The following is a 16,810-nucleotide window of genomic DNA, read 5'->3' as shown; positions in this document are numbered from 1 at the left end:
TACAGTACAGATACTAATAAATAACCCAGTATAAATTAAAAGCATTAACGTAGCTGTGTTGTTTGTTTTCACAAGCTTTGGAGATGTAACATAATTCGGCTTTTAAATAAAAGGTCACCTACAGCTTTCGCCATGAGCCAAGACTGTGTTCCAAATGGCTCAATGTTTTCAAAGTGCACTGCGAAGGGAGCGCATGAAATCGCTAAAACTGAAAATGCTTTGAAAGCAAATTACACCTAAAAGACATGACTTTAATGCTTTATTTAAAAAAAAAATCATTCCAAGTTGAAATGTTAGAATGTTCTAAATGAATCGGGATTTTCAACTACAGCTTCAGGGGTGTAGTTGCAAGCATAGAAGTTTGCGACCCAGTTTGCAAATATTTGTTGGAACGACGGTTTTGGGAAACACCAAATCACAACTAGTTTTAACGACACAAATTGTGACCTTAGTTGTCTAATGATGGTTTTGGAAACGCACCCCTGGGTAGCAATCTGCAGCAAACACAGTGGTGTTGTGTACATATGTCTATAGCACGGAAAATCTAATCGGCCTCTGCTGGAGTTGAGAAGAGGATCTGAGCTCTACGATGCTCCTATTTGCTGTCGCTCAACAAGTCGCTCTTCATTTGCATAAAGTTGAAGGATTCTCAACTTTGTCAAGTTGCTCAATACTCTCGGTCACCAACGGTTGCTGATGCTTGCTTAAGCCTAGTTCACACTACAGGATTTTAGTATGATTTGAGCCCGATTTAGAAGTTAACGCTCGCCGACAGATCGGGCTGTGATCGGAAAGAAATCTGAAAGTGCACGTCGCTCGCCAGTCTTTTTGTGTAACAACTGAACAACGCATCAAAGAGGCTCGCTGAAGCGTGCCGACACCTCGCAGATGGAAATCCAATATCTAGCATGCTGAATATTCCAGAGCAGTTGGCCGACTCGACCCCTGTGCGATCTGATGTAGTGAAGAGCTGCAGCCAATGAGAGAGCATATGAGCATGAGCTGAATGCCTGTTTGCTCAGAAGCTCAACAGAAACGTCTGTGATTGGTCAGAATGGGCCTTAACACGGACACAAGAGTAGGCTATATTAACAGGGGAACTAGAATTCTGTGACTATTAAATGACTATACTGGTCATTCTGACCGTTCTCATATAAAACGTCATATTGTCTGGTTATATTGACATTCAAAACTTCCATTGAGATCTTAAAATTAAGCTCTGAATGTCATCCTCATATTTTATAGCACTATTAACCTAAAATATTATCTTTCTTGGTAATACAGGCTATAAATATGTAGTTAAGAGACTAGAACATGCAAAGGTCTGGGGCTCCCTTTCATTTTCACTTTCAAACAGGAGCTATTTCGAATATGCTGGTTTTAAAGATATCTGAAGTAAATTTATGTTTTTGCTATCTGCTGATGCATCAGCTGATTGACAATGTTTTTAAATACTCCCTTGAAAGCTTGAAACACTGTCAGTGATGTAATCAGCACACAAGCAGCCAATAGTGTTCAGCTTTTCTGACGAATCCTCCCTCAACATTTCATTGGCTGTGGTTTGGTAGCTGGACTGAGCTGTTAGGGAACTAGTTGTTGTCAGATCATGTAGTGTGACCCCCTTTTGTGGATCATCGGCACAGCAATCTGCCGATGTTTAAAATCCTGTAGTGTGAACTAGGCTTTAGATGGAGTCCCCGGAAGTCGCTCTCTCTCTGTAGATATGAATGGTCACTTGGCGCTTTGCCACTGCAAGTCGCTCAGTGTAATGAAGTTTTAGACTGTACATAAATAGTAAGATCTAGTAATATTTGACTAGATTTGTAATATAGTTTTTTGATAATGTTTTAAGGTTTTGTCCTGATCAGTTAACTGCCCTCTGTTCTTCCAGCAAAACCCTCCATTCCTGCCGTGCTTTTGTTTACTGAAATATTCGTGTGACCCATTTCAACAGTTAGAGTCTGAGATCATTCTTTTCCTTTTTTGGCTTAGTCCCTTTTGTAATCCACTATCCAGCACATGTTCTAACGCAGCGGATGCCCTTTCAGCTGCAATCCATCACTGGAAACACCCATACAATCTTATTCACACTTATACATTACAGATAAATTTGCTAACCCAATTCACCTACAGCAGTTTGCACCCCAAGGAAACCCACGCGAACACTGGGAGAACATGCAACTCCACACAGCAATGCCAACTGACCCAGCCGAGCTCAAACCAGCGACTTTTCTTGCTGTTAGGTGACAGCACTACCCACCGCGCCTCTGCGGCGCCTTCATTAAGAGCAAAATGTAATCTTTTGAACAGAATTATGTGTCATGTTTTACCTATTTATTCACGACCCCAAAGAGTTGCTATACAGTAAATTATTCCAACCACTCCTTTGCATAAAGCTAATCATGGTGATTGGTTCGATGACACATTCTGTGTGATTGGTCTACTGCATTCAGCATGTGTTTGGAAAAGACACCCATCACAATTACTGGATTATGTATTAAATTAAATCATCTTTATTTCTATAGTGCTTTTACAATGTAGATTGTGTCAAAGCAGTTTAATATGGAGCATTCCAGCAAGTCAGGCAGACAAGAGTAGTTTAAAATGCTGGTTATAGTTAAATGATACTGATTCAGTTCAGCTGAGTTCTCTATTGAAAGCAGATCAATTTAAGCAACTTCACTGATGTGCAGCTTAACCAACCCTGACCAGGCAAGCCAGAGCAGGGGCATCGCTAGACCCCTTTTACTGGGGCACGTGCCCCAGTAAAAATCGCCAGTGCCCCAGTAAATGCTTTGAGATATGATTTACTTATATGCACGTGTATTTATTAAGAGTGGTAATCACAGAATAAAGACATTGTTCTCATGTGTAACCGAACCAACGCTGATGAAAGCAATGTAGTTTAATCAAAAGGCATATCACGCACCTCACGCACCGCTCCTGCTGACGCTGACGCGCTGCTCTTCTCCCGGTGTAAGTCCTGGTTTTGAATACGTAAAATAGCCGCGCTGCTCACGCACCACTTATATTAAAAAAACATATTTTTATTCGATAGAATTGTCTATAGAATTTCTTTAAATGAAATTATATTCATGCAAATGATTTCTTAAATTATCTTAGCATCACTCCAGTTGTGTCTTTAGATTGTTTTTCAGTTACTTTTGGATTATATATATATATATATATATATATGTCCCAGAGCATTATGTCTAGCAACGCCCCGAGCCAGAGGCAACAGTGGAAAAAACCCAAAACTCCAACAATTGACAAAAAAATAACCTTGAGAGGAACCAGACTCAATCAGGGGACCAGTTCTCCTTTAGCTAAACGTCTTGGGTAGAACTTCAGTCTGGATGTTGGAGGCTTGAGAATGATGAGCGTTCATCATGGAGAAGTTGCAGGTCCAAGAAGTGACCAGGGGGATGTTCAGGCTAACCACTGGGATCAATGAGGAGATTCGTCTTCACTGGGGTCTTTGCAGTCCTGTGCTCTCAATGCATCAATGACCATGGCAACTATTTGCTCAGGATATTGGCCAGATTGATGATTGTTTAAACCTCGGAATAAGGTGAACCAGACAGACTAACATGAGCATAGATGACATTCAAATTGCAGTGTCTTTTGGGAAGGGTTCCAGGTCCAGTTGAGCTAATTTATGCAGGCTAACAATACTTTAGAGGATTTGCATATAAAAGTTATACATTTGCTTTTTTATCTGTATGCTAATGAAAAAAGATGTGTCTTTCTCGGGGCAGCATTGGCCTAATGGTTAGAAAGTTGGACATGTGATTGGAAGGTGGCAGGTTTGAGTCAAGGCTCAGACAAGGATTTTTGGTCATGAGAGTGAATAATTAGTGCTCTCACCACTCTCAATGCTAAAGTATGGCTGAGGTAAGTCCCTTGAGCAAGGCACAAATCCCCCAATTGCTAAGTGGGTGCCACAGCAATGGTGTGTGTTCACTGCTGTGTGTGTGTGCACTTGGATAGGTTAAATGCAGAGCACTAATTCTGAGTATGGGTCACCAGACTTGGCCACATATAAAAATTTTACTTTACTTTACCTCAATTTAAACTGACAAAGATTAACTATATTTGAAGGCATTATACAGTGCATAAACAGACAACATGGCTGCAGTTTTACCTTATCAGTTTGAGCTTGACGAGGATGCATTGTTCAACTAAATAGAAGAGTAAAAAAAAAACTTCCTTATGTCACAGCACTATGCAAGTGATTAGAGAGCTATGCTTTTGAATTAATGATGTTGTGGTCACAAATCAATCTGCTTCAAGTCAAATTCATCTATATTTTTGATTCAGTATCCCTGATCTTCATGCACAACAAATGTGTGGTCTAATGTTTTATGTTGACAGATAAATTGGCTAGGGATTATTTTAAAAACAACTCGTTTAAATGACTATGAAATGAAATATTTCTTTTCAGAGACAATAACTTTATCCATGGTGCACTTTCCAATTTAAAAACTTTGCATGATGTTTTATTTAACTAGAGCTGTATAACACACTGCATGCATGGTAATTTCACATTTATAATAGGGACCCTTTAACATAGAGTGACCCCAATCACAGGAACTGCTTCAGTGTTCCTGATTTTTGAGAATGATTGTAAATGATTGTGGCCCATAAACATATCTTCACATGCATAATTATTACACAAACATGGAGCACATTCCCTTTGTTTTTAGAACAGAACAAAACTCATAACAGAACAGTTCAAATAAGTTCCATACCAGTGTGGGCAATTCTGTGATGTGCTCAGTATCGATCCAGCCTATATTTGGAATATGTAAGGTGCATAGGGCCCCGCAAGTTATGTGAAGCCACCTGACTAGCATCTAATTCACATATGTGAGGAAAAGAGAGGAAGATTGCTTTCAACAAATCTAGAGGACAGTGTTGTGTCCTACTGTTTGGTCTGACCAGTGCCCCAGCTGACCAGTGCCCCAGTGGCCAAGACCAGCTATCTACAGCTATCTTGATTAAATCTTGATATTATATATTATTAATATACCGTCTCCACATTACATACTCAGCAGATGCTAAAATGGCTGCAGGAGAACCCTCTTTATGTCAAGACAGAGAAGTGCATCTTCTATGCCCAGTCATTTCCATTCTTGGGTTCATTATTTCTGTGGAAGAGGTCAAAGCAACCCCTGAATCTGTTAAGGCTCTGCAGCAGTCCCTCGGGATTTCCAATTTTTAAGTTTTTCATCCGGAACTTTTGTCAGATTGCATCACCCTTAACAGCCAAGGTATTGTTCTAATGGAATGATGGTGCATGAAGACATTTTCTGTTTTATTTATTGTCTTTTCTATTCCAGATCATGAACATCAAGTTTTATCTATTGTCTTTTCTATTCCAGATTATGAACATCAATTTATTGCTGAGGTAGATGGCTCTGATGTTAATGTAAGTGCGGTCCTATCATAGCAGTTGCACCAGAATGGAAGGTGCATCCTTGCACTTTCTTTTCCCACTGCCTGAGTCCCTCAAATGAAATTACAACATAGGTAATCACAAATTGTTGGAAGTCATGCTCCCTTTGAGGAAGTGGCATCCGTAATTGGAATGCACAGTTCAGCCCTTTCTGATGCCCTTCCTGATCCAGCTTGACAGATCAAAAACCATTGAATAGATTTATTTAGGCAATAGACTGAGCTCCTAAAAATTTTATAGGGCTCCCTTATTTGACCCCAAACTTTGGCCTCAATGTCACCCTGTCTTACAGGCCAAGGTCCAAAAATATCAAGTCCAATACACTCTCCCATCTGTTTGAGCCCCCAGGGGAGGAAGAATTTTGTATGTTGTCCTGGGCCATTCCATCTAGTCATGTATTTTCTCTGTTGGCCTCACTAGCACCTAGTTTTCTCAGGAGGTCTCCCATCTAACCCTGTTTAGCTTCAATCTCCAACTAGGCTGCACTGTCAGCTGAGTACTTGAACTCTTTAAAACTTCCACAGATCTGCAAAACTAGTTTGTCAGTGCTGTTAAGCAGGAGGATGAGCTGCACATCAGGTAGCAATCTTATCATTGGTTTGGATCATGTGTACTCTACTGTGCATTCTAGAAAATGCCCTTACAACATGGTTGCCAACTTTAGATAAGCAGGGTTGTATCTGGTTACTACCTGGATGGGAGACCACATGGCAAAACTAGATTGCTGCTGGAAGAGGTGCTAGTGAGGCCAGTGGTGGGTGTTCACCCAGTGGTCTGCATGGATCCTAGTGTACCAGTACACAGTATAGGGTACTCTAAACTGTCAGTGAGCACCATTTTTTGGATGAGACATTAATGGCTCATTTCCACTGACTGGTACGGTACGGTACGGTACGGTACGGTACGGTACGGTTTGGTACGGGTCACCTTTATCAGGCTTGCGTTTCAACTAACAAGGATACCCTTTTGGTGGGCGTGGTGTATGACAGAAAGTTTCAGTCGATGTCATTCTCGCTCGAGGAAATGTCTACAATAAAGCTGTAAGGGTCGCTTCCATATCATATGAAAAGCACTTCCCACAAAACAGATGCTTCATACACATAAATACTTGTGTAGAAATGTTTATTACTAACTTTTCAATGAACATGAGTTGATTATAACTGCAGATCAATGACAGTACGAAACAGCCTACTGTAACGTCTGTAATTATATTAAATAACTAAATAAATGTACATATATAACACATACAGCCCCTTACAGTCTCCCATATGTTACCAACTACAGAAGAACTACATATAGCAGACATTTCATCGGTATTTAGGTTCAAAACAACACAAAATATAGCCCACAGTCAGTGAAAACCTCTCATCTGTGTCTGTAATCTTCAGCAGCACATGTAGCCTCTGTTAGAGAGTAATTCCCTCATTCCCAGTTCATATTCGTCCAAAAGGTGAAGATAATAAGTTAGTTATACATGGCATTTTGTTCATGTTTGCTGAAAAATAATGTGCTCCTTTTTTTCTGGCTTCTCCTTTGTTTCTTTGTGCTTCACTCTCGCGTTTGTCAGTGTCTGACAGGATCGGGTTTCAAAAGCACGTCAATAATCAAGCACAGGTTATTATCATCAGCTCAAGAAGTTTGTTATTTCAGATATAATGTTGGACGCGCGCGAGCGCAAGGGAAAGCGAAACCGCTCGAACCTCAGACTGACTCGTAAAAAACTACAGGGCACAGGAGAAATCTGCTCTTCTTCTTGGCTTTGTGGCTGTTCGACAAGATGACGACAAGGTTTTTTTGAGCCCAGATCGACCATGGCTCGTTATTATATGTATTTATAATTCCGCTTTAATCTCTCGCTGTGTATTTCAAACATGGCGGGTTTTTTGTTTTCATCCTGGCTTGTTGCGTAAGCGAAAGACGTATCTCTGTAAACCAATAGTGTTCAGCTGCGCGTGTGGCTCCGCCTTTTGGTACCCTTTCTCGTGTTTGGTACCCTTTCGAAAGGGTGCCGAAAAAGTGGTACGGTACAGTTCGGTTCAGTACGCTTTTTGACAGTGGAAACGGTCATTAAAGCGTACCAAACCGAACTGTACCGTACCGTACCACTCAGTGGAAACGGGCCATAAACCAAGGACACTGGTGGGAGTTGAGGACATTTCCAACCAAATCTTAAAAAGTGCTTTGAGTGCACAGAAAATCGATATAAAAATGTATATTATTATTATATTATTACTGATATTATTATTATTATTATTATTATTATAAGCTGTTATACTATTAAAAAAATAATACACTCCCGAGGTGGTCATGCATATGTATGGATGCTTTATTTACTAAGCAAATTCATCTTACCCAAATCAATTATTTCTTTCATTTACAGATATGTAAAGGCAATTAACAAAAGTTGTATTGTTGTTAATCTGGTACCTTCTCATACTTTTCTTGATTATCTTACAAACTAAACTGGCAGCCAAATTTGTCACTGATTTTGCAAGGATTTGAGACCGTTCTAAACTGAAACAACCCTCCGACATTGCGTTGTCTAGATGAAAAGCAAAAATACTAAAACAATTTCACCCAAACTACAAAAAGTCAATATTACAATGTCAGTAGATAGTCAGTAGTTTCCTTCCAAGCATGAAAATTAGACTTATGTGCAAAGCTGAAAATTGCGTAAAACGTTTGCAAAACCGTTTCCATCCAATCAGTCAAAGAAAAAAAATCATCACAAATTTTAAAATACAGTAACATGCTGCATAACTGTCCTACAGTAAAACATAGTTCATATTAGTTAAATATTGTGTAATTTACAACAATTGTAGTGTATTTTAAACATATTTTATTTTTTTGTCTTTAAATTGCTCCTGTCTATTAAGTACTGTTCATCTCTAAGAAGTTGTTGCTTTGTTTGTGTAAGTGTGCATCTATAGTGTGTGTGTGTTTGTTTGTTTGTTTGTTTGTTTGTTTGTTTGTTTGTAAGAGTGAGTGACATAAATGGTAAGTCTCTTAAGTAGTTAAGAAACATAAGTCCGAGACAAAAAAAAAAGTTTAACCTTTTTTTAATCAATGCAATGTATTGGTTAGCGTTAAAATAGATTAGCGTAAACAAATAAAAGATTTTCTAGTTTAAATAAACTAAATTATTATCACCTTAAGACATCTTGTTGAGCATAACACTTAACTGGAGTTAACTAACTCTCAAAGTTATTAGTAGACTGCTAGAGGTTAGGGTTAGTACAATTAGTTGGCATGTACTTAGTAAGTTACTAATAGTTACTAGAATGTCTGTGGGTGGAGCAATAAAGTCTTATCTATCAATTGTATACTTATGCATTCTGTACATACAGGACATAATAAAGTTCTTTGTAAGGCAATAATATTTCACTGTCAGTATGTCAGTGTCTTAAATTCTTGTTCACAATTAACCTAAATAGTCATTGCAGACCAGTCTACATGTGTCAGACGAGGTTTAAGAGTTCATCGTCAGTTCAAGTCCTTAAGGAAAAGAGCCTTTCAATAGCATTGAGCGCTTGTAGGCTTAGGCTTTGCACTGCTTCTATTTAGACAAATACAGTGCATCCGGAAAGTATTCATAGCGCTTCACTTTTTCCACATTTTTTTTGTTACAGCCTTATTCCAAATGAAATAAATTCATTTATTTCCTCAAAATTCTACACACAAAACCCCATAATGACAATATGAAAAAAGATTTTTGAAATTGTTGCAAATTATTAAACATAAAAAACTGAAAAATCACATGTACATAAGTATTCACAGCCTTTGCCGTGAAGCTCTAAGTTAAGCTCAGGTACATTCTGTTTCCACTGATCATTCTTGAGATGTTTCAGCAGCTTAATTGGGGTTCACCTGCGGTTCAGTTGATTGGACATAATTTGAAAAGGCATACACCTGTCTATATAAGGTCCCAGGGTTGAAAGTGCATGTCAAAGCACAAACCAAACATGAAGACAAAGAATTGTCTGAAGACCTCCGAGACAGGATTGTCTCGAGGCACAAGGCTGAGGAAGGTTACAGAAAAATTTCTGCTGCCCTGAAAGTTTCCAGTGGCCGCCATCATCCGTAAATGGAAGATGTTTGGAACCACCAGGACTCTTCCTAGGGCTGGCCGGCCATCTATGTTGAGTGATCGGATGAGAAGGGCCTTAGTCAGGGAGGTGATCAATAACTCGATGGTCACTCTGTCTGAGCTCCAGCATTCTTCTGTGGAGAGAGGAGAACCTTAAAGAAGCACAACTATCTATGCAGCAATCCACCAATCAGGCCTGTATAATAGAGTAGCCAGACAGAAGCCACTCCCCACCTGGAATTTGTCAAAAGGCATCTGAAGGACTCTCCAACCATAAGAAACAAAATTCTCTGGTCTGATGAGACTAAAATTGAACTCTGGAGTGAATGCCAGGCGTTACGCTTGGAGAAAACCAGGCACCGCTCATCACCATGCTAATTCTATCCCTACAGTGAAACATGGTGGTGGCATCATCATGCTGTGGTGATGTTTTTCAGCAGCAGGAACTGGAAGAGTAGTCAAGGTAGAGAGGGAAAGATGAATGTAGCAATGTACAGAGACGTCCTGAATGAAAACCTGCTTCAGAGTGATCTTGACCGTCTAAGGGGTGGGGTGACTGTTCATCTTCCAGTAGGACAATGACCCAAAGCACACTGCCAAAAATATCAATAGAGTGGCTTCACACAACACAGTAAATTTCCTTGAGTGGCCCAGTCAGAGCCCAGACCAACATCTTATTGAACATCTAGAGAGATCTGAAAATGGCTGTACACCGTTGCTGTGACAGGTGTGCCAAGCTTATGGCTTCATATTCAAATAAGATTTGAGGCTGTAATTGCTGCCAAAGGTGCATCACCAAAGTATTGAGCAAATGCTATGAATGCTTATGTACATGTGATTTTTCTGTTTTTTTTTTTTTATTTTTAATTTAAAAAGTTTGCAACAATTTCAAAAAAAAATTCACATTGTCATTATGGGGTTTTGTGTGTACAATTTGAGGAAATAAATTAATTTAATGCATTTTGGAATACGTCTGTAACATAAAAAAATGTGGAAAAAGAGAAGCGCTATGAATACTTTCCGGATGCACTGTATATGACAGGGTTAATTAATGTTATTTATTCATTTTCCTTGGCTTAACCCTAACCCTTTATCGCTACAGCGGAATGAACCACCAACTTATCCATCATGTTTTACACAGCAAATGCCCTTCCAGCTGCAACCCAGAACTGGAAATAATTAAGGTTACAGGGCTTCAAAAATGACTGTAATCATCATGACAATAAAAGTGATCTTAGAGGATGATTAACACTGATTTCCATAACAATGTAAACACTTGACAAACAACCACCTTCTTCTTTTTTTAAGTAATCATTGTATACTTATCAAGCAATGCAAACCATTCTGAGTAAATTTATACTGTATATTATACTTTAGTTCAACACGCAATGTAATTACAAAAGCTAAGATGGCATTAGTGGTCTAAAATGAAACCACACACAGACATGACCTAATGGTAGATGAAATGACCAAACTGTCACAAAAACAGTGCAGCTTATCTGAACACAAAATGTATATGAAGAGTTCAGATGCAAAGCCCTCTAAATGCCATCTGAAATTTTCATCTAAAATGAGGACTTTTATCAGGCTCCAGTATTTAGGTTTAGTAATTCCACTTTTATGGCAAAGAATAAGTGTTTTTGATGGTTTTCAAAGTGAAATAACTCAACATAAACAAAGGAGGCTGAAAATAATGCTCATTTTCTATGGAAATTTCAGACGGAACTCTTCATTTATTAACATACAGACTGGAATGTAATGAGTATTTTTCCTTTTCTGTTCAGCTCTCATTTGCTGTGCTCTGTCAGCAGAGTCTTTATGTGACTATGGCCTGTTTGTTTGTCCTGTGCTTTTGTTATGCAGTGAGGGTGTGATTTTTGTCGCACACGTTCTAGATTGTCTTTAAACGTGGCCTTGGTGAGAGGTATTTAGACGTCACTAGAACAAATGACTGAGGCACCACCAAAACAAGCTTTAAAGTGTGTTCTAGGACAAAACAAAAAAATTTTAAGTGTTAAAATAGTCATTAAAGCATTTGGTTTGTAAGCAACATTATTATGTATTTAATTATTAATAAAACATAATATAATAAAACATTTATAATTTTATATTTGTGTCTAATATATATTTTTCAGTTATTATGTCATTTGAATATAATTAAATTGAGATGACTGATGTATTAAGAGAATGGGACTACTTGGGGAAGTTTGCTCTGATGATGACAATAATGGAATCATCATCAGCTGAAATGGAACCCTTTAAGTCCTAAAACTATACATATAGTTGTGTAAAATCAGGAGGGCAACACGGTGGCTCAGTGGTTAGCACTGTCGCCTCACAGCAAGAAGGTCGCTGGTTTGAGTCACGGCTGGGTGAGTTGGCAGTTGGCAAGTTTACTATATATATAAGACCTCTTTCTTGTAAATAAACATTTATTATCAGGCTCCTATAATTAAGTTCAGAAGTTTCATTTTATATGGAATGATAAAGTTATAAGCTAATGAATAAAATACCTTTTTTTTTTTTTATAAATGTCACTTTAGACATTAAGTTTTTAACAAAGTAGATTTTCTTTGGTGTCAAAACCAGCTAAATCCACATCAACTTTAAATAGTGCTTAAATAGTAGAATTTATTATACTCAAAATATACCAAAACGTTCACGTTTACCCACATTTTATTTATACTAAATATGTTCTCCATTTTACGGATGATTACATTTGAATACATATACTTACTATTACACTCAAAAAATACTTTTGCTGCTTGTTCAAACTATTTGGTTAAAATGATCTGAAATAACACAATGCCTTGAGACTCCTTTTTTTGGGGACAACAATTGTTTTATGTTCAATCCACTTCAATTTGTTAAGTTAACTTAATCGAGACAGCATTCATAATTTGTGTGGAACCTTACCTCTTTACAGTGCAAATATAAAACTTAAATATAGTTTAAAAGTATACTCTATTAGCACACTTGAAAAAACTTCTACTTTGTAATGTTATTCATCAACAGACTCAATAAACTAAAATAATGTAATTTTGAATGTATTTTAAAAATAAACATAACATGATACACAAAAAATAACAGGATATAATTATTTTTTATGTTGCATCAAATTAACCTCATTAGTCATTTTAGCTTAAATTGCATTGCAAACTGACTTCAAACAGTTTGTATAACATAAACAAATTAAGTCAGAAACACAATCGACTTAGTTTAACAACTTATAAATAACGTAATTTAAATACATTATGCAGTAGTGATAAATAAGCAGTGACGTTAGTTCTCCGTCAAGCGTTGTTAAATTAATCTTCACTTGTAAGTAACAGGAAGTATTCTATAGAAAGTCAGTCTGACAGAAGGCCGGCGGCTTACATTATTAAAGCAGATTACCCCTTCTTTATAGTTCTCCGTCACAGGTCACATACTTTCACACACTTGACTCTACTGTGGGCTGTATGTTTTTCCCCCTGACTCACCGTCTGTGTGGATTCACACTGTTTGGGCGTTGACGGAGCTCCGCCCGGGGGAGGGGAGTATTGGAGGCCGCGGGATGCGTCAGGATCTCCGGGACTGTGTTTCTAAAAGCGGCTCCACATTTACAGTGAGCCTCATTCTGCCGGACGCACACAGTTGGAGACATGGACATCTGCCTGCTTGTCTTGGTGTCTTTTCTGTCTATGTTTCACTTGAGCGGAGCTGACCAGCCTCTAGGCTGGAAGGGCGGTAATTGTAGCAAGTAAGTGCTAACATTATGGGTCATATGTTTTATTAGGCTATTTATAAAATGTCTTATTCTGAATTTGTTTTCAGTAGGATATGAAGAGTTGCGTCGATGTTTGCGCCAGCTATTGTACAATATATCAATTGATATTACCATAAGTTACTTTTATATTTTAAATTTATATATAGTTTAGTATTAATATTTATTAAAAAAATTTAGCTCGTGTCAGATTTTTTCATACTATTTCTTTTCATTTTTATTTATTTATTTTAATTTATAGGCTGCGTTATTAATAGGATATGTTATTATTTAGTTTACTTTAGTATAATTTAGTACTTATAATAAGTTATCTTACTGTACATCACGTTGAAGTAATTTTTGTAGGGTTAACGTTTATTTTATTTAAAAACATTTGTTTAACCATTTCTTATGTTTAACAATATGGTTTAGTTGATTTTGCTTTGAGATATATGTTTGCTTTTTTAATCGTTTTGTTGTTTTTATACGGCTCTATAACTAGTTTTCATTATTTTATTGATTGTAATTCTAGTTATGTTAGTAACTAGAATTAAACATTGCAACGAGTTATGTTTATAATGTTTATTTTATTGATTTTAATTAAAGTCATGTTAGTACATCACGTTAATTTAAATGAAAATTATAATTATTTTCTTGACAACTAGGTAAATATTTAAATAATGATTTTAACATGTTTTTTTACCATATAATTATTTTTTCATTAACTTTTTGTTAATTATTATGTTGTTTTTGTCATCTTCATTCTTGAAATATGTGTGCATCTTTATGTAGTGTAGTAGAGTAAACTGTGCTTAAACATGGCAATTATTGAAAAAAAAGCTAACTCATTAAACATGTACATAATTTGAAGAACACTTTTTTTTTATGAACCCATTGCTGATTCATGTCATGAATTTGTTACACATGAGTGTATTTATATCCTGTGATTAACATTCTGTGTTGGTGTCTCTCAGGAAAGGTGGAGCTGCTTGGGGATGGATTGATGCCAATCCGGACAGAGAAGAAGTTCAAAAAGCTGCAAAAGAAGCTGTAGAGCAATTCAACAGCGAGTCCAAAGCAAAGAAATACTTCAAACTCATTAATGTCACATCAGCTCGCACTCAGGTACAGCTTTCACAGGTTCTTGCAATTCATGTGTAATTTAAATGTATCTTGATCACATTAACTAATCATGAATCTTTCTGTACAGGTGACAAACAGGGTAAACTTCAAAATAGAGGCCATTATTGGAAAGACGAAATGCCACAAATTGGAAGGTGTAAACATTGAGTCTTGTCTCATGGCAAAAAAGGTATATTTATCTGTTATTATTATTATTATTATTATTTAAAATTATTATGGTGGCTTGATAAAGTAATAGAATACTACATAAACTTAATATTCTTCTTCTTCTAAGACTAATTTCTATATGCATCTCCTACTAGACTGTTCATTGACAAGTCCCATTGACTTAACATTGAGTCAAACTTCGTGACCTCATAACTTTGTGCCAGAATGTCATACAAACTTAAAGTTGGGCTCATTTAACTCAGACTACCAATCTGCCAATTACTGACCACCTTTCAACTACTAGCCACACCCTGGCAACCATTTACGGCACCCTATCAACTGTCCCGTATACTTCCATTGTTAAAAACTCCCATTGACTTTACATTGAACATACTAACAAGATACCAATTCATACAAACAATATACTAATTTATACTAAAAAACATACTAATGACATTCCAATCCATACTAGGAACATACTAACAAGCATACTAACATACTAATCCATACTAGAAACATACTAATGACATACTAAACATACTAGCAATATGCTAATTAATGCTAAATTCATGTTAACAAAATGCTAGTTTATGCTAAAAACATGCAAGCAACATTCTAATTTATTCTAGAACCATGCCAACAACATGCTAATTTATGCTAGAAACATGCTAGCATAATGCTATTCAAAATAGAAACATACTAACTTATGTTAGCAACTGCTTAGCAACCACTCAAAACACCTTAGAAACCGCCAAGCAACACCCTAGCAACCACCTAGCTACGCCTTAGCAATGCCTTAGTGACCACTCAGAACCCCTAGTATTGCCTGGCAACCCCTTAGCAACCACCTAACAACTTTACTTTTCTAGTTAATTTATGAGATTTAAATGTAAAAAAAAAAATGGAATTCATATGATTTAATACAGATTTATCAACTGTTTGTTTGTGTTTCTTTGTATCCGTACAAATCTGCTTATGTGTCAAAGATGAAAACGTGGTTTATTTGTAACTGTTTAACATTTCTTCCTAATTTAAAATATAAAAGTTATAATTTTATTATTTATTGTTTTTACTTATTATTATTATACATATTTTTTATGTATGAATATTGATTTTTGCCATGTAAGGTCAAAATTATTAGCCCCATTACGCTTTATTTTTTCCCAAAGTCTACCAAACAAACCACCATTATAGACTTGCCTAATACTCTAACCTAACCTAGTTATCCTATTAACCTAGATAAGCCTTTAAATGTCACTTTAAGCTGTATAGAAGTGTCTTGAAAAATATCTATTAAAATATTGTTTACTGTCATCATGGCAAAGATACAATAAATAAGTTATAAAACTATTATGTTTAGGAAATGTGTTGAAAAAATCTCTCCGCTAAACAGAAATTAGGGGAAAAATAAACAGGGGGTAATATATATTAGGTTATATTATTTATATATTATATATATAATTAGCAGTCAACACTAGCAAAGAGGATCAAAATGTTTTCAAAACTGTTCTAGGACAGGAATAAGTGTTTTACAAAGTTTTTAAAACAACTTAAATATATAGCCGGAAAAAAATTATTAAGTAGATCATCTTTATATATGACTTTTACAGGAAATGATGATGGAGCAATCATGTCAAAATGGTATTATTTTCACAATAGCATTTAATTTGGTTGTTTTTCTATGTATGTATTGCATTTTTAAATGATCATTGTAATTTAACAGAATATTTATTTCTTCATTTTTTTTTTCTAGCAACTGACATGCAGGTTTTGAGGTCAGCCTGACCCAATGAATGATGATTATGTCGTGCACAAATTATCTGCAAAAGATCCTCTTGAATTTCACTTGGACAACACATTGCTACGGTTTTGCACTTTTGGATATTGATGGCCCATTGTTTTGTTAGAATTTTTGTGATCTATTCAGTAGCTTCTGTATATTTTTTGTAAAATCATACAACATGGATTAAATTAATCTCCCTTTAAAAGCAATTTTATATTTTGTTAAGATCCAACTTTTATCTTTTTTTTTTAATAAAATATCTTCAGATTCATAAAGTGACATCAGTATTCTAGACTATTAAAAACAAGTTACATAATGACCTAATGATAAGTGATTTTATGTGCTGCATTTTGCCAAGATAAACTGACAGACATTTTTCCAGAAAGCTACAGTAAGCCTAATGGATTTTTTTTCCTCAAACCACAGATCAAATACAGCAACAGAACA

The 16,810-nt window shown here is 36.3% G+C and overlaps 1 protein-coding gene across 1 annotated transcript; it reads left to right on the top strand.

Annotated features, from left to right (window-relative positions):
- Positions 1-13,189: 13,189 nt before the first annotated feature.
- Positions 13,190-16,354, top strand: LOC130236689 (cystatin-C-like). The gene is made up of 4 exons (XM_056467438.1): positions 13,190-13,287; positions 14,265-14,415; positions 14,501-14,602; positions 16,334-16,354. Exons 1-4 carry the CDS (start codon positions 13,190-13,192, stop codon positions 16,352-16,354), a joined length of 372 nt encoding a protein of 123 aa, XP_056323413.1.
- Positions 16,355-16,810: the final 456 nt, after the last annotated feature.

This window comes from Danio aesculapii, chromosome 10 (genome assembly GCF_903798145.1).
Source record: "Danio aesculapii chromosome 10, fDanAes4.1, whole genome shotgun sequence".
In the NCBI taxonomy this organism is placed as follows: domain Eukaryota; kingdom Metazoa; phylum Chordata; class Actinopteri; order Cypriniformes; family Danionidae; genus Danio; species Danio aesculapii.
This window is presented reverse-complemented; position numbering and strand designations above follow the sequence as displayed.

Bases quoted from the DNA above. Each gene is read 5' to 3' on its own strand.
- LOC130236689 (XM_056467438.1), top strand. From the start codon at position 13,190: ATGGACATCTGCCTGCTTGTCTTGGTGTCTTTTCTGTCTATGTTTCAC. The intron at 14,416-14,500 runs GTACAGCTTTCA...CTTTCTGTACAG, and splicing joins TCACATCAGCTCGCACTCAG to GTGACAAACAGGGTAAACTT. The intron at 14,603-16,333 runs GTATATTTATCT...TTTTTTTTCTAG, and splicing joins CTTGTCTCATGGCAAAAAAG to CAACTGACATGCAGGTTTTG.